Source organism: Entelurus aequoreus, linkage group LG06 (assembly GCF_033978785.1).
Source record: "Entelurus aequoreus isolate RoL-2023_Sb linkage group LG06, RoL_Eaeq_v1.1, whole genome shotgun sequence".
Lineage (NCBI taxonomy): Eukaryota > Metazoa > Chordata > Actinopteri > Syngnathiformes > Syngnathidae > Entelurus > Entelurus aequoreus.
Genome location: NC_084736.1, coordinates 83,566,170 through 83,582,273, shown reverse-complemented (window position 1 = coordinate 83,582,273; position 16,104 = coordinate 83,566,170). Strand labels below are relative to the sequence as shown.

Here is a 16,104-nt window from a genome sequence, read left to right as displayed (position 1 = left end):
CCAGAACATCGTTCCGCTCCCTGAATGTTCGCGCACGTCTCTCGCCTCAGTGCCATCCCCTGCTGGCAACTCCTAACCACTTAAGACACCTCTGAAGGTCTCTTAAATATCGTGGAGAGTAGGAGTGATTCTTAGACTTAAGAACGTTGATAAAAAGCTTTTATTCTTAAGTTTGAGAGTAGGACTAAATTTCGCAAATTCTCAGGACTTAAGTGTAAAATGGCACTCTAAGAAGCTTGATAAGTACGGCCCCAGGACTCTATGAGATTGCTTGATTCGTGTGACCTCCGGAGGACGGGTTTTGTTTGTCTGCAAGGACAGCTCAATCCGACTTGCACTTTTGACTAAGGGTAAATAAACTTTTTGTACTAAACTCACTTTCGTTGCTGTATAAGCTTCGGACAATCCACTACAACCGCACAGTCATGACTTTGAAAAAGACAAATTACTGACCATTCCTTCCGAGTGAGCGTGTGATCCAAAACAGTTCCAGGCGAAGGTATGCCAAAGGTGTTATCAACCCATGAATATAGGGTAGTGTTGATTCGCTTTTGAACAACAATGAAGACAAGCTTTGGTTCATAGCTGGGGAATCTCTCAAAGCATTTGATTAGCTGTGGGATTTCAAATTGCTCAACCGTCTTGAGCTGTCCATCAGACACGCCATCCCGATACACTACAATCCTTTCCGGCAGGTTGTGGTTCACCTGAACAGGCAGATAGACGGAAAATACAAATAGTAAGTTTTCTTGCATAACACACTGGTCTTAAAATATATTACATGCATTTGTACTCTCCAGATAATTTACCATCATTACACAACATTTCTAGTAATTGGTAAATTTACAAAAAAGCAGCTTGCTATTTTTTAAATGCCTGGCTGGCGATTGACTGACACACCATCCGTGATCGACCGGTAGCTCGAGATCGACGTAATGGGCACCCCAGGTTTACAGTATATGTGCCTGCGATTGGCCGTGCTAATTTGAGTTAGCTTGTCTATGAGTTAGTCCATTGTACGTTAGCATTAAGCTGACGGCATTAGAGCTCAACCTTCATCCTGCATAATTGTATTGCTTTGTTCAGGTAATTCCAAATTATATTATTAATCTAACTTAAATTCTACATGTATATGTCGGACACTCCAGCCCAATACACTACAATCCTTTCCGGCAAGTGTGAGGCTCATAATGTGGGGGATCAATTAAGGGGGAACAACATACCTTTCTTGGCACAAAATACAGCCACATTCTGCATTTGCTTGTTCAACATAACGAACCATAGCATGCACGTCATTACTTACAAGTAGCTACAAAAATCTGATTCCTACCTCATGGTACTTGTGCAGTGCAGCCAATAAGCAAACAGTGAAGCCGTTGATGAGTTCATCATTGGGTGCCTGAAAAGTTACTCTGGAGTACCAGCGAGTCAGTGCACTATCCAAACAAAAAAGGGATAAGACTTTCAAGAGACTTACATAAACAATACAGATCATACAGAAGGAATACAAACTCTGGAACAAAAAAACTGAACAAAGGTGAAAATGATTTACTTGTTGATGCTCGCAACAAATCCCATGACAGATTGGTGAGCCTTGCTGGTGTCATGATGGACGTCAACTCCCACCACCATCAGGTTTTTCTTTTGAAAGTGAAATGCAAATATTTTATTACATACAGTAGGGATAAAAAAAATAATTGGAGAAAACACAATTTTGTAATTGCAGAATATGTCGGGTGAGTGGCAACACTAAATCTGCCCTAGTGTGCGAGTGTGAATGTTTTGTATCTGTGTTGGCCCTGCAATGAGATGGCATCATGTCCAGGGTGTACCCCGCCTTCCACCCGAATGCAGCTGGGATAGGCTCCAGCACCCCGCAACCCCGAGAGGGACAAGTGGTAGAAAATGGATGGATGGATAGATGATCACACGGCGGTCGTGTCACACAAGGGATGGAATAACAGCACGGTCATGTTGACCAAAGAAACTCGAAGGAGATAATTCCGTTCTACAAACGACTAGCGTTCAGTGAGGAACTTTTTACGAGCGCTCCCCTGCATCACAAAAGAGAAGTCTGTGCTCTGGAGGGAAAGTTCAAGTGTCTGTAACAGCAACAGAAAAAGGAGGACAATAAAACAAACAGACACTAATTTATTCAATGTAAGGCAGATGGTGGTTCTGATAATACAGAATATCTGTAAACATGGTATTGTTTTTCATACAAACCACTGGAATTTAGTTGTTTGTTTTTCAAACAATATTACTTATCATAAAGTTTGTTTTACTTTTTAAAAAGGAACGTTACATGATAAAATTGTGCTGTTTGGGAAAGCCAAGCACAGATTAAACTGATTAGAATTCATTTTAATGGACGAGGCTGCTTTGAGACACGAGTATTCCAAATTACGAGCTTTGTCATGGAACACAATGTTCTTCTAGGTTGAGGTAGCACTGTATTTAGAACAGTATTTTGTTTATTCTCTTTCATTACCTGTTGTGCGCTTTTAATTGGTTGCATCACATTACTGTTTTGGTTGTTAGCTCGGGATCAATCCATTAAAACTTGTTTATATAGCCCTTAATCATTAATGTCTCAAAGGGCTACACAAACCACAACAACCTCCTCGGCTTTGGTTGCACATCCCGGCAAGAAAAACCTCAATTTAATGGGAACTATAAGAAACCTTGGAATGGACTGCAGAAGCAATGGATGCCGAGTGGGATAATATTTATTACCACTGAACGCTAGATTGCTTATTCTTTTCCATTTCCTAAAACAACACGATACTCCAAATAGGTTCATTAGGTCTTCAAATAATTATGCAATTTGTTATTCTTATGACCTGTGTGTTTATTTCCGTACCTGACTGTTTCGGCTACAACTGTTGCAGCCAAATACAGGCCTGGCTAGGGATGATGTTTGATAAGAAATTATCGAGTTCGAGCCTATTATCGAATCCTCTTATCGAGCCGATTCCTTATCGATTCTCTTATCGAGTCCAGATAGGTTGTTGTATATGGAAAAAAACACAATATTTGGTTTAACAAAAGCTCACTTTTATTATATAAGAAAAAAATAAAATCTAATAAATAAATAAATATTGACTGTTACCCCCCTAAAAAAATAAAATAAAATAAATAAATATTGACTATTGTTACCCAAAGTATATTAAGTGGGATTTTTCAGAAAAACAAATATATACAGTAACACAAAAACAACCTGTCTCTGTGATCACTATAGGCGTATATAAATAATAATATAGTGTTAAATAAAATCAGTCCCTTGGGCACAAAACGGAAAATAATACAGCTCTCCAAAAAGTGCACTTCTGCTGCTATTGGAACATAACTGTTTGTTATGATGCTTTGACATTTTTGCACTTTATTTCTTTATTGAAAAAAAATTCTATGAAGAGAAAAGTTGTTTGCAAATGTGGTTACAATGCTAAAAAATGAAAAGTTAAAGGTAAAAAAAAGAAATACACTTCATTGAGTTAAAATCTTTCTTTATAGGGGGAAAGATGTGATGTTATGAGCTAGGGAAAATAACAACTACACTACCCAGCATGCAACGGAAGTGACGAGCATGCGCGGTAGCCCTGAAAAGTGTTGTTGCATGTCGCCACCCGGCAGCTGAGAATGAGGTTATGAGCACGCTGTGAAAGTAAACGTCAAGAACTCAGCCAACACGCCTCGTCTGCATTATTTATAATTAGACAGACAACACTTATACAGTGTGATTTTGTTTTGTTTACAAAGAAAGAAAAACAAAAGTTAAAAAAGGGAGATCATGTCATATATGTTGTATATATACAGTATGTATGTGCTGCGGTTGCTTTAAGAACGTTGCGACAGCTGCCGTAAAGGAGGTGAGTTGCTAGCCCGGTTGCTATGTTTCCGGTTGGTCATAAAAGTGTTGGTCATGTGCAGAAAATGACCAGTTTTGCTAGATATAATTTTTTTTACTAATGTTTTGGTGATGTGTTTATGGCCGACAAAGAGTTTTGCTCGGTAAAGCGATGGATGGAATTCATGTCCCCAAAGCGTCTCGACAGACGTTACAATATTTCAACAATGATGACAAAAACTGTTTTGTCTGTCGTGTCCGTGTGTCGAAAATTGTTATGCGCTTACTTTTTTATTTGATTTTGTGCGTGGCATAGATTTGCCGTGCGCAGAGGACGCTCGAGCAGTGCGCAATTGCACATGCGCGCACCTTAGAGGGAACGTTGGTTACCGCCAATGTTGAAATGATCAATTTTCATAGGTATGGAAGTGGTAGCAGGTAGCATCTTTTTTTTCACAAAGCACTTCTGCCATGACCCGCCCCCGCCAAATTTTTAATTGGTTGACGTGTGTGTGGGACGATTGCTGATATACGTCTAGTCCAGGGGTCGGCAACCCGCGGCTCCGGAGCCGCATGCGGCTCTTTGACCACTCTGATGCGGCTCAGCTGCATACTTGCCGACCCCCCGATTTTCCCAGGAGACTTATGGATCTCAGTGCCTCCCCTAGATAACTCCCAGGGCAAATATAATCCTATTTTCACTCTAATTACTAAATTAAGGGCGTGCCCCAATTGCACTGCAGTAATTGTTCTCTATAGCATTTACAAACAGCGTGCCAGCCCAGCCACATGTTGTATGTAGCTTTTACTTGCACACGTAGGAGACAGCAAAGCATACTTAGTCATCAGCCACACAGCTTACACTGACGGTAGCCGTATAAAACAACTTTAACACTGTTACGTTACAAATATGCGCCACACTGTGAACCCACACCAAAAAAGAATGAAAAACACATTTCTGGAGAACATCCCACCGTAACACAACACAACCAATACCCAGAATCCCATGCAGTCCTAACTCTTCCGGTCTAGATTATACACCCCCGCTACCACCAAACCCCCCCACACATCAAACCCCCCCTCTCCGTGCGTCGGTTGAGTGGAAGAGTTAGTGCTGCATGGGATTCTGGGTATTTGTTGTGTTGTGTTTATGTTGTGTTACAGTGCAGATGTTCTCCAGAAATGTGTTTGTCATTCTTTTTTGGTGTGGGTTCAAAGTGTGGTGCATATTTGTAACGTAACAGTGCTAAAGTTGTTTTATATGGCTACCATCAGTGTAAGCTGTGTGGCTGCTGAGCTAGTACGCCTTGCTGTCACTTACGTGAGCAAGCTGAAGCTGCATTTTACATGTGGTCGAGCAGGTACACTGTTTGGCAGGCTGTAGAAGGCGCCAAAAGCAGTGTCATCACGCCCTGATATTCGGGAGTCTCCCGGAAACAATGAGAGGGTTGGCAAGTATGACGCTATCAAGCGACATTCATTCAAAACTCGCGGGCCGCATTAACATCAAATTTCCATATTAAAGTGCGTGTGTCTGAGACCCCTGGTCAACATATCACAAAGCAATTTAAGCTTTGTATGCGGTGTTTATCATTTTAAATTTTGTGGCTCCCATTATTTTCTTTAATTTGTGGAACTTGCCAAAATGGCTCTTTGAGTGGTAAAGGTTGCCGACCCCTGGTCTAGTCTCTTACGTGAATGAGATAAATAATATTATTTGATATTTTACGATAATGTGTTAATACTTTCACACATAAGTCGCTCCAGAGTATAAGTCGCACCCTCGGCCAAACTATGAAAAAAACTGCGACTTATAATCCGAAAAATACGGTAATACTTCATTGATCTTACACAGCCATTTACTTGCATTCCAGGGTAACTTTAAACCAAATATTGGCAGAATGGGACACTTGCACAGTCATAACAAATGATGCGCATGTGTTGATCAAGCCAAAAATGTTGATGTGCTTAATTAAATAGTTACTGCTATTAACACGCTATGTCAACCCGACATCAAACACAAGGTATATCAACTAATTTCAGTTTTCCAGCCTAGGTATATGAAGTGGTGCTGGTACAAAGCATGCGACTCACCAAGGGGACATTAACAGTCCAAAGTTCTCCTCCTAATTTGCTGTTTATCTGCAGGAGAATCTTTTGAGCGACACTTCTCAACTTCTGTTGTTGCGAAATTGTCCGGATATTGATGGCCTAGACAGAGAACAGTACTAATTAGTAAAAATAAAAAAAAACCTAAAACATGTAAAAAATATATAAACATCAACCGGCATGTCAAAGTGAAATGGCAGCACAACTATGACACACCCCATGAAATGTAATGAATTTAACTTAATGACTCATGTGGCCTAAGATATACACGTTCTTGCAGCCTGACAGACACGTTTATGAACATCTTCAGGCAGATGATCCGGGATGACTGTACAATACGTCAATTCCCACCTGTACATACACAGTTGGGGAAATAGGCATTTGATCCCCTACTTATTTAAAACAACGTTTAAGTATGGTACAATGCTGCACAACAAGCAGGGCAACGGCCAACATATTTTAACGCATAAACCACTGGACCTTGAAAGTTGATCATCAATCAATCAATGAATGTTTTTTATATAGCCCTAAATCACAAGTGTCTCAAAGGGCTGCACAAGCCACAACGACATCCTCGTCTCATACGTGGACATTTCTTTTCCTGGGAAATTCATTACAGAAAAAAACACATTATGAGCCTCACACACCGGTACATGAAGCACAAATAAAGTTATATATAGTTAAGGGCTGGTGTATTGGATTTGGGACAGGTACCAAAAGTCATTTCCATAATGGCACTGGTGCAGACATTAACAGTAATAAATAAACCAAAAAAGAAATAGCCAGGTGCTTGAAAGTGATATCAAGAAACACCTTGTTAGTAGGCACACAGTATTTTAAACTTGATTGCTTAATTTAACATGCCAAGCACTGCAGTGCTTGTTACAACACAGCACTTTTTTTTTAACGGCCACAAACCCTGGAATTATCAGCATTAACATTACAAGACGAGCAAATATTTTGTTTTGCACATTTTTCATGTTCAATATTGTTGCTGGTTTTGCTGTGATGATTAAGACATTTGTTTTTACTTGATTTCATGTTTTTAATATTATCATTTTATTTTTAAGATTGAGTTATGTATATTTGTAATTGTAAATTTGTAAATGTCACAACATTCTGTTAAAAAAAAAAAAAAAATCTCAAGTACGTGTATGTTTTCTATTTTTAAAGTACCGTATTTTTCGGACTATAAGTCACAGTTTTTTTCATAGTTTGGCCGGGGGTGCGACTTATACTCAGGAGCGACTTATGTCTGAAATGATTAACACATTAGTGTAAAATATCCAATAATATTATTGATCTCATTCACGTAAGAGACTAGACGTATAAGATTTCATGGGATTTAGCGATTAGGAGTGACAGATTGTTTGGTAAACGTATAGCATGTTCTATATGTTATAGTTATTTGAATGACTCTTACCATAATATGTTACGTTAACATACCAGTTGGTTATTTATGCCTCATATAACGTACACTTATTCAGCCTGTTGTTCACTACTCTTTAGACATTTTAAATTGCCTTTCAAATGTCTATTCTTGCTGTTGGCTTTTATCAAATACATTTCCCCAAAAAATGCGACTTATACTCCAGTGCGACTTATGTTTTTTTTCCCTTCTTTATTATGCATTTTCGGCCGGTGCGACTTATACTCCGGAGCGACTTATACGGTAATTTAATTCTAAATATTTGACGCATGTTTGAAACAAGTTGCTGATGTCTGTACATACACTATTCAAAAGTTTGGGGTCACCCAAACAATTTAGTGGAATAGCCTTCATTTCTAAGAACAAGAATAGACTGTCGAGTTTCAGATGAAAGTTCTCTTTTTCTGGCCATTTTGAGCGTTTAATTGACCCCACAAATGTGATGCTCCAGAAACTCAATCTGCTCAAAGGAAGGTCAGTTTTGTAGCTTCTGTAACGAGCTAAAGTGTTTTCAGATGTGTGAACATGATTGCACAAGAGTTTTCTAATCATCAATTAGCCTTCTGAGCCAATGAGCAAACACATTGTACCATTAGAACACTGGAGTGATAGTTTCTGGAAATGGGCCTCTATACACCTATGTAGATATTGCACCAAAAACCCGACATTTTCAGCTAGAATAGTCATTTACCACATTAGCAATGTATAGAGTGTATTTCTTTAAAGTTAAGACTAGTTTAAAGTTATCTTCATTGAAAAGTACAGTGCTTTTCCTTCAAAAATAAGGACATTTCAATGTGACCCCAAACTTTTGAACGGTAGTGTATATATGTTTTTTTCCTTCTTTATAATGCATTTTCGGCCGGTGCGACTTATACTCCGGAGCGACTTATACTCCGAAAAATACGGTATCCGTTTTTGGCAATGTTTAAGCACAGACACTCGGGCACGTGACTACAGCAATCTCGATTGTTCGTCCGCTCACATTGCCATCTGATTTGAAGCAAAGAAATATTCCCACAATGGAACATTTGGCTTTGTAAACATATTCAGGGTCTCTGCAGGTTTCAAGAAGTCAAATTCAAGACTTAGTATAGATAGTAGGGATGATGTTTGATAAGAAATTATCGAGTTCGAGCCCATTATTGAATCCTCTTATCGAACCGATTCCTTATCGATTCTCTTATCGAATCCAGATACGTTGTTGTATATGGAAAAAAACACAATATTTGGTTTAACAAAAGCTCACTTTTATTTTATAAGAAAAAAATCAAATCAAATAAATAAATAAATAGTGACTGTTACACCTTAAAAAATAAATAAATAAAAAATATTGACTGTTGTTACCCAAAGTATACTAAGTGGGATTTTTCAGAAAAACAAATATATACAGTAACACAAAAACAACCTGTCTCTGTGATCACTATAGGTGAATAGCCATGCCTTGAGGCGTTTTTTCCGGTCCATTATTTTTGCTGCTTGTTTGACATCACAGGAAATGACGTAGCTCAGTCATTAGACTGAGCTACGTCATTTCCTGTAATGTCCCACAGGGCATTTCTTGTGGGACGAGATTCGTTCCAGGGATTCGAATAAAGAACCAACTATTTTTCTTTACTATAATGGCCTCGATAACGGGAACCGGTCCTCAAAAAGGGATTCCAGTCCATGGAATCGGTTATTTTCTTATCGAACGGTTCTTTTCTTATCGAACAACCGGGAGAACCGGTTTCGAACATCATCCCTAATAGATAGTACCTGTATATGAAATTTAAATCACTGCTCTTCCACATTGGAAAACAAAATGGTTTAACTTAATTGCTTGGATTTTATGGACGCCACCACTGGCTCACGTCACAGCCATTAAATATACACGGTGGGCAAGATAGCTCTGTTCTCAATGGGTACTAGGTGCTATTTAGCCATTTTTTTTAAAAGAAAAAATGTCCTATGCTCAGTGATAACCCGCTCGCCAAAGCAAACCCCTTATATAGGACCCATGACAAGCATGTGGAGTTGAATGTGCCCAATAAACTTGCTGTGGGAAGAGAACTGTTTGCCCTATTTTTTGTGGAGAACCAGCTAAGTGATTTCCACCAAACATGTATTAATTGGGAATAAGGGCTTTCTCCGTATCGAGGAAACTATATGTCCCATTTTAATATTGTTGCTTCACATTTTGTCTGTTACCTGTGATGGTATGGGATTTTGAACACAGCAAAGCTTCTTGATGGCACTGTAGAGATCAGTTCTGTTCCCTACCAGGATGCACACTACAAGCTGCAAATTAGGCTGTTAAAAACAAAAAAGACAGGTTGAGTAAAAATTAGGATCGTAAGAAGTTTTTTCAACATGGCAAAAAATCATAACATTTTTGCCAATCTGCAATAGTCAAAACAATTCATTCCAAGAGTGATTTTTTTGTATTCCATAAAAATGTTCACAAAAAACATTTTCCAACATTTCACGAGATTAAAGTAACAGTTAGATGCTGTTACTCAAGCGAGCAGCTCAGAGACATAAGACTTTAAACATTTTCATACTGTTTTCATATACAACTCTTGGCAGAAAATATGGAATCACCAATCATGGATGATGTTCATTTTTGTTTAATATAAAAATGCAGATAGCAGACATGAGAAAAAACTATAAATGGCAATTTTCTGGGCAGCACGTGGAAGAGGGGTTAGTGCGTCTGCCTCAAAATACGAAGGTCCTGAGTAGTCGTGAGTTCAATCCCAGCCTCGGGGTCTTTCTGTGTGGAGTTTGCATGTCCTCCCCGTGACTGTGTGGGTTCCCTCCAGGTACTGCGGCTTCCTCCCACCTCCAAAGACATGCACCTGGGGATAGGTTGATTGGCAACACTAAAATGGTCCCTAGTGTGTGAATGTGAGTGTGGATGTTGTCCGTCTGTCTGTGTTGGCCCTGCGATGAGGTGGCGACTTGTCCAGGGTGTACCCCGACTTCCGCCCGATTGTAGCTGGGATGGGCTCCAGTGCCCCCCGCGACCCCGAAGGGAATAAGCGGTAGAAAATGGATGGATGGATGGATGGAACTTTCTGGCTTAAATTTTAAACGAGATAAAGAAAAAAATATGGTAGTAACAGTTTTTTATTTTTAGATTAAGTAGAGTAAAAAAATGGAATCACTCAATTCTGGGGAATAAGTTATGGAATCAGGAAAAAAAACTAAAAAAATAACTACACTACAACACCACTGCTACTTTGTTTCACCACTTCTGACTTTTATAACAGCTTGATGTCTCTGAAGCATGGACTTACGAGCAACAAACAGTACTTTTCTGATTGCTGTTGTCGGATCAGCTTTACAGGTTGGAGTCTTGTAATGGACAATTCTCTTCAAATTACACCACAGATTTTCAAATGGATTGAGATCCGGACTATTTGCAGGCTACAACTTTGACCTTATGTATCTTTCCGCAAGAAAAGTTTTTACAGTTTTTTTCTATGGCAAGATACATTATCATCTCGAAAAATTATGTACCGTATTTTTCGGAGTATAAGTCGCACCGGCCGAAAATGCATAATAAACAACGGAAAAAACATATATAAGTCGCACTGGAGTATAAGTCGCATTTTTTGGAGAAATGTATTTGATAAAAATATGGTAGTACCGTATTTTTTCGACTATACACTACCGTTCAAAAGTTTGGGGTCACCCAAACAATTTAGTGGAATAGCCTTCATTTCTAAGAACAAGAATAGACTGTCGAGTTTCAGATGAAAGTTCTCTTTTTCTGGCCATTTTGAGTGTTTAATTGACCCCACAAATGTGATGCTCCAGAAACTCAATCTGCTCAAAGGAAGGTCAGTTTTGTAGCTTCTGTAACGAGCTAAAGTGTTTTCAGATGTGTGAACATGATTGCACAAGGCTTTTGTAATCATCAATTAGCCTTCTGAGCCAATGAGCAAACACATTGTACCATTAGAACACTGGAGTGATAGTTGCTGGAAATGGGCCTCTATACACCTATGTAGATATTGCACCAAAAACCAGACATTTGCAGCTAGAATAGTCATTTACCACATTAGCAATGTATAGAGTGTATTTCTTTCAAGTTAAGACTAGTTTAAAGTTATCTTCATTGAAAAGTACAGTGCTTTTCCTTCAAAAATAAGGACATTTACATGTGACCCCAAACTTTTGAACGGTAGTGTAAGTCGCAGTTTTTTGTGCGACTTATACTCAGGAGCGACTTATGTGTGAAATGATTAACACATTAGCGTAAAAAATCAAATAATATTATTGATCTCATTGACGTAAGAGACTAGACGTATAAGATTTCATGGGATTTAGCGATTAGGAGTGACAGATTGTTTGGTAAACGTATAGCATGTTCTATATGTTATAGTTATTTGAATGACTCTTACCATAATATGTTACGTTAACATACCAGTTGGTTATTTATGCCTCATATAACGTACACTTATTCAGCCTGTTGTTCACTATTCTTTATTTATTTGAAATTGCCTGTCAAACGTCTATTCTTGGTGTTGGTTTTTATCAAATACATTTCCCCAAAAAATGTGAGTTATACTCCAGTGCGACTTATATATGTTTTTTTCCTTCTTTAAAATGAATTTGCGGCCGGTGCGACTTATACTCCGGAGCGACTTATAGTCCGAAAAATACGGTAGTTCAGAACTAACAGTGTTCGGATTGTTATCATCCAAATATACAAGAAGCAAAATGGACAGCCGTCAATGCTGTGGCTTTGAAAGCAAACGGTAAATGCAAAGAAAACATGTACAGGGTTGCAATATTTATTGTAATTTCTGGACTATAAACTGATTTTTCCCCCATGCTTTGAGCCCTGTGCTTTATCAACGCTGCGACTGATTTATGGATTTTTCCAGTTTCACATGCCGCCAATAAATTCAGCCCCGTCACATCAAAAAAATTAAATTCAAATCAAAACAGATTATGGGGGACCAATTAAATTGTTCACAAATCAAAATGCACTTACACAAAACTCGGACTTTGACGGTATTTTGGTATTCAAAATAAAACTTGGTATCATTGATACTGTTTAGGCAAATTTTAACAATATACTAATCGTATTGCTAATCATAATTTTGGTCTTAATAATTGTTCAAATAAATAGTAAAGCTATTTTATTGGTTGTTGTAGCAATTGTAAAACTAACTCAAAAGCAATACGCCATCGGTTAGGAAATACTTTTAAAACTGGTATAGCATTGAGAGGAATTGTTTTTACAATCCTGTTACTTACTAATTCCTTGAAGTGTCTTACCTCACTACTGAGCTGGGAGTGGATGCTTTTGACATAGGTTTCTGTACGATCATCCCTCAGCTCCACACACATTGGACGATCCACTCGCACCCCAAGAGGTCCACCCACCTTGTTGAAGGTCAAAATCAACTCTTCAGCCTGTTCCGCACAGCGACGAGGGTAGAAGATGGCCCACATTTTCAGCGGTATCTTAAAAAGAATGATTCATCAATGAGGAAAAAAAATCAATACAAAAAAAAAAAAAAGAAATAAACAAATGACAACTATTAACCTATGGTTGTGGAATAGTGACTTCCATGTTGAACTCATGAAGTCTGACATAGAAACAAAGGTACATACAGGCCCCTCAAGACACACAGGGTTTCCCCTTAAAGTAATTGAATGTGGCGTGTTGCCACCGCTTTTTCATTACCGCCACACCTTGAAAATACGTTGGTTTTTTTACTTGAAAACAAATGAAATAAGTTAATCATTAATAATGTTCTTCAACAAAATAAATAATCAATAAAAACTCTACAGTGACACTATTTAAAAAAATTTGATGGACGATATATTATTGCCGATAAATTATATCGTTTTGCGTGTGAACACACACAAACACAAAGAGACAGGCACCATTGCGGAGGTATAAAGAAACGCAAACCACACATAGAGACTGACATGCACCAATGCGGAGGTATCATAAGATTAAAAATACAATCTATTAAATAGCATTTTATTAATTCTTTAAAGATATACCGTAATTTCCGGACTATAAGCCGCTACTTTTTCCCCTCGTTCTGGTCCCTGCGGCTTATACAAGGGTGCGGCTTATATACGGCCTGTTCTTCTCCGATACCGACGAAGAGGATTTGGGTGGTTTTAGTACGCAGGAGGAAGACGATGACACAATGATTAAAGACAGACTTTTCAAATACCGGTAGGCTGGTTATTTTGATAACGTACAGGCGAGCACTTTGTATTACTTTGCACCGTTGTATTATTTGTACTCTGCACGAATGCTGTTCGCCATGTCAAAGATGTGAAAGTTTGATTGAATGATTGAAAGATTTATTGTTAATAAATGGGAGGCTTTGCGTTCCCAAACAGTCATCTCTGTCCCGACAATCCCCTCCGTGGTAGCAGGAACCCCTATATACTACGCTAATTACACATCAAAACCCTGCGGCTTATAGTCGGGTGCGGCTTATATATGGAGCAATCTGTATTTTCCCCTAAATTTAGCTGGTGCGGCTTATAGTCAGGTGCGGCTTATAGTCCGGAAATTACGGTAATTCTACACAGAGTCTACTAGAGTGGTAAAACTGCTTAGTTAATCAATAGTCAATATACCAGTATGCAGCTTTTTAAACATTACACAATGCTTTTCTTTTTGAGGAAGTTAGATTTTGTGTTTTGTTGTTTGTTTTCATTGCTGCTATTTTACCAGTTTTTTTCAAAAACATAAACAAGGTAAACATTTTTTTTTTTTTTTTTTTAAGCACTTTACCTACCGTATTTCCTTGAATAGCCGCAGGGGCGCTAATTAATTTAAAACCTTCTGTCACTCCGGCGTTTACCGGAAGCCTGCGGGATGGCCGTGCATGCGCTAATTATTTTAAAACCTCTTCTCACTCCGGCGTTTACCAAAAGGAATGCGCTTTGAGTGTGATGTAAGCATACCATCATGAAAAGCACATTTAATTTAAAAAAACGTTATTATGGTCTTACCTGTACTTATAAGTGGAGTCCATTTGCAGCTCCTTCTGACCAAAAGCATCGATAACTTGTTTATAGAAGTTTTCCTTATTTTCTTTCTTCCGTTTTAAAAGTCTCTCTGTCTCGATGGAGATATTCCTTTAATTATTACCTCCTGCTTCCATTGAAAGTCCAGTTTAGAAAACTGTTTTTATTTTAGATACCGGTATGTAATCCTCCTTGTTAAAAGTTCAGGCAGAGGCTGCGTGTGTTCACTTCTTCTGCAGTACCGGAAGTCGCAAGAAGGATCACTAGCGCGGCAGCGCCCTCTACCACCAGGAGGCGGGAGTCATTTCATGACTCATACTGTATTTGACACGCAGCTACGGTATATTAATAAAACATAGCTGCTTACTGTTCTTTTCAGCATACTGTACCGGTATTCAATAGCTTGGACCTTAAAGCCTACTGAATAGCTCTTTATCTTTTTTCCTTTGTGCGATTGCAAACTACTGAAAGCAGCTTCCTCCATTTTGAAAATGAGGACAGGTAAAGCGTCACTCGTGACGTAACGAATTTGACCCGGTGGAAGTTCTAGCCATATGCTAAATATTTTGCGAAACGAGTTTGACCCGGCGAAAATTATAGACATGCGATAATAAAATTAATATTTTGCGAAACGAATTTGATCCGGCGTCAATAATGAACCGGCGATAAGGCCAAGCATGCGTTAATTATTTTGAGAAACGAGTTTGACCCGGCAGTAATTCCAGACGTGCGAATACTATATTCCCTGCGCCAATTCAAGGAAATACGGTATCTTTTCATTTAAATTTACATTTTATTAGTCATGTTAATTTTTGTAACAGCTGAATGAGCAGCACAGTTACAGTATAAATAAATATTTATGAAAGAATTCACCGTAGTCATCTTTGTCGTTTGTAAGCACATGCTTAAAATAACTTAAGCTGCATTTAGAAGTTGTTGGAAAAATTAGAGCCATTAAATGTGTACGTTTTATTATCTGATTATTTGACTAATCGTTACGATAATCGTTGACTATCAAAATAATCCTTAGTTGCAGCCCTACTTGGCAGTTTCCCTTTTTTATTGAGACACAAATTATTTATGTATTTAATATTTGTATGCTTACTATGCTATATTATTTATTTGTTCACTGTTCTGTTACAGAGAACAAGGAAATTGGATAAAATTGCTATGGGATGAAAAGGGGTTGGATTAAATAGGCTCTGCTTCTTCCTACTCCTTTTCGGACGTGCTGTAATGAAACAACTGGAATTGTGTGATGCATTACATTGTATCGAATGCATGTTCGAAATAAACTGAAACGGAACTGAACTGAACAATAATGCGGTGCCTGTTACTTACAGAGCTGATGGAGGCTAGCCTGACGACGTCTCTGGACCAAGACCCATCAGCACCAGTGGTAAATGATGAAGTCTGAACACAGATTGTTTCAAGGGGAAGAGTTCTACCTTTCACCTAAAACAGAAAACCAACTAATTGAATTCAACTTAAACAAGCTGGCCTTGACTGTTTGCTATGTGTATTAGTGCAGAATAAGATGAAATATGGCCTTACCAGAAGAATTTGTGGGACAAATTCCAAGCCCCATTGGGTGACTTCCTTCAGACTGTCAGGGTTGGTGCTCATGTTCTTCAGAAGTTGCTTTATCGATTGAGTGTGCTGCTCACCATTTACATTGATGTGCATGGTCAGGTCCTAAAATATACACACGCCAATAAAA

General features: G+C 38.5%; 1 protein-coding gene across 4 annotated transcripts in view; it reads right to left on the bottom strand.

The window, feature by feature from the left end:
* Window positions 1-16,104, bottom strand: part of piwil2 (piwi-like RNA-mediated gene silencing 2) — a 66,665-nt gene that overhangs the window by 11,997 nt on the left and 38,564 nt on the right. For 2 of the 4 annotated variants that reach the window (XM_062051658.1, XM_062051657.1), the window contains exons 15-22: window positions 15,939-16,079; window positions 15,726-15,839; window positions 12,660-12,848; window positions 9,576-9,677; window positions 5,942-6,058; window positions 1,553-1,641; window positions 1,331-1,436; window positions 454-707 (exon numbers count right to left, since the gene is read on the bottom strand). In XM_062051658.1, the coding sequence (XP_061907642.1) occupies window positions 454-707; window positions 1,331-1,436; window positions 1,553-1,641; window positions 5,942-6,058; window positions 9,576-9,677; window positions 12,660-12,848; window positions 15,726-15,839; window positions 15,939-16,079 (1,112 nt within the window). The remainder of the gene's footprint in view (window positions 1-453; window positions 708-1,330; window positions 1,437-1,552; window positions 1,642-5,941; window positions 6,059-9,575; window positions 9,678-12,659; window positions 12,849-15,725; window positions 15,840-15,938; window positions 16,080-16,104) is intronic. The other 2 variants (XM_062051659.1, XM_062051660.1) reach the window with 2 other exon arrangements.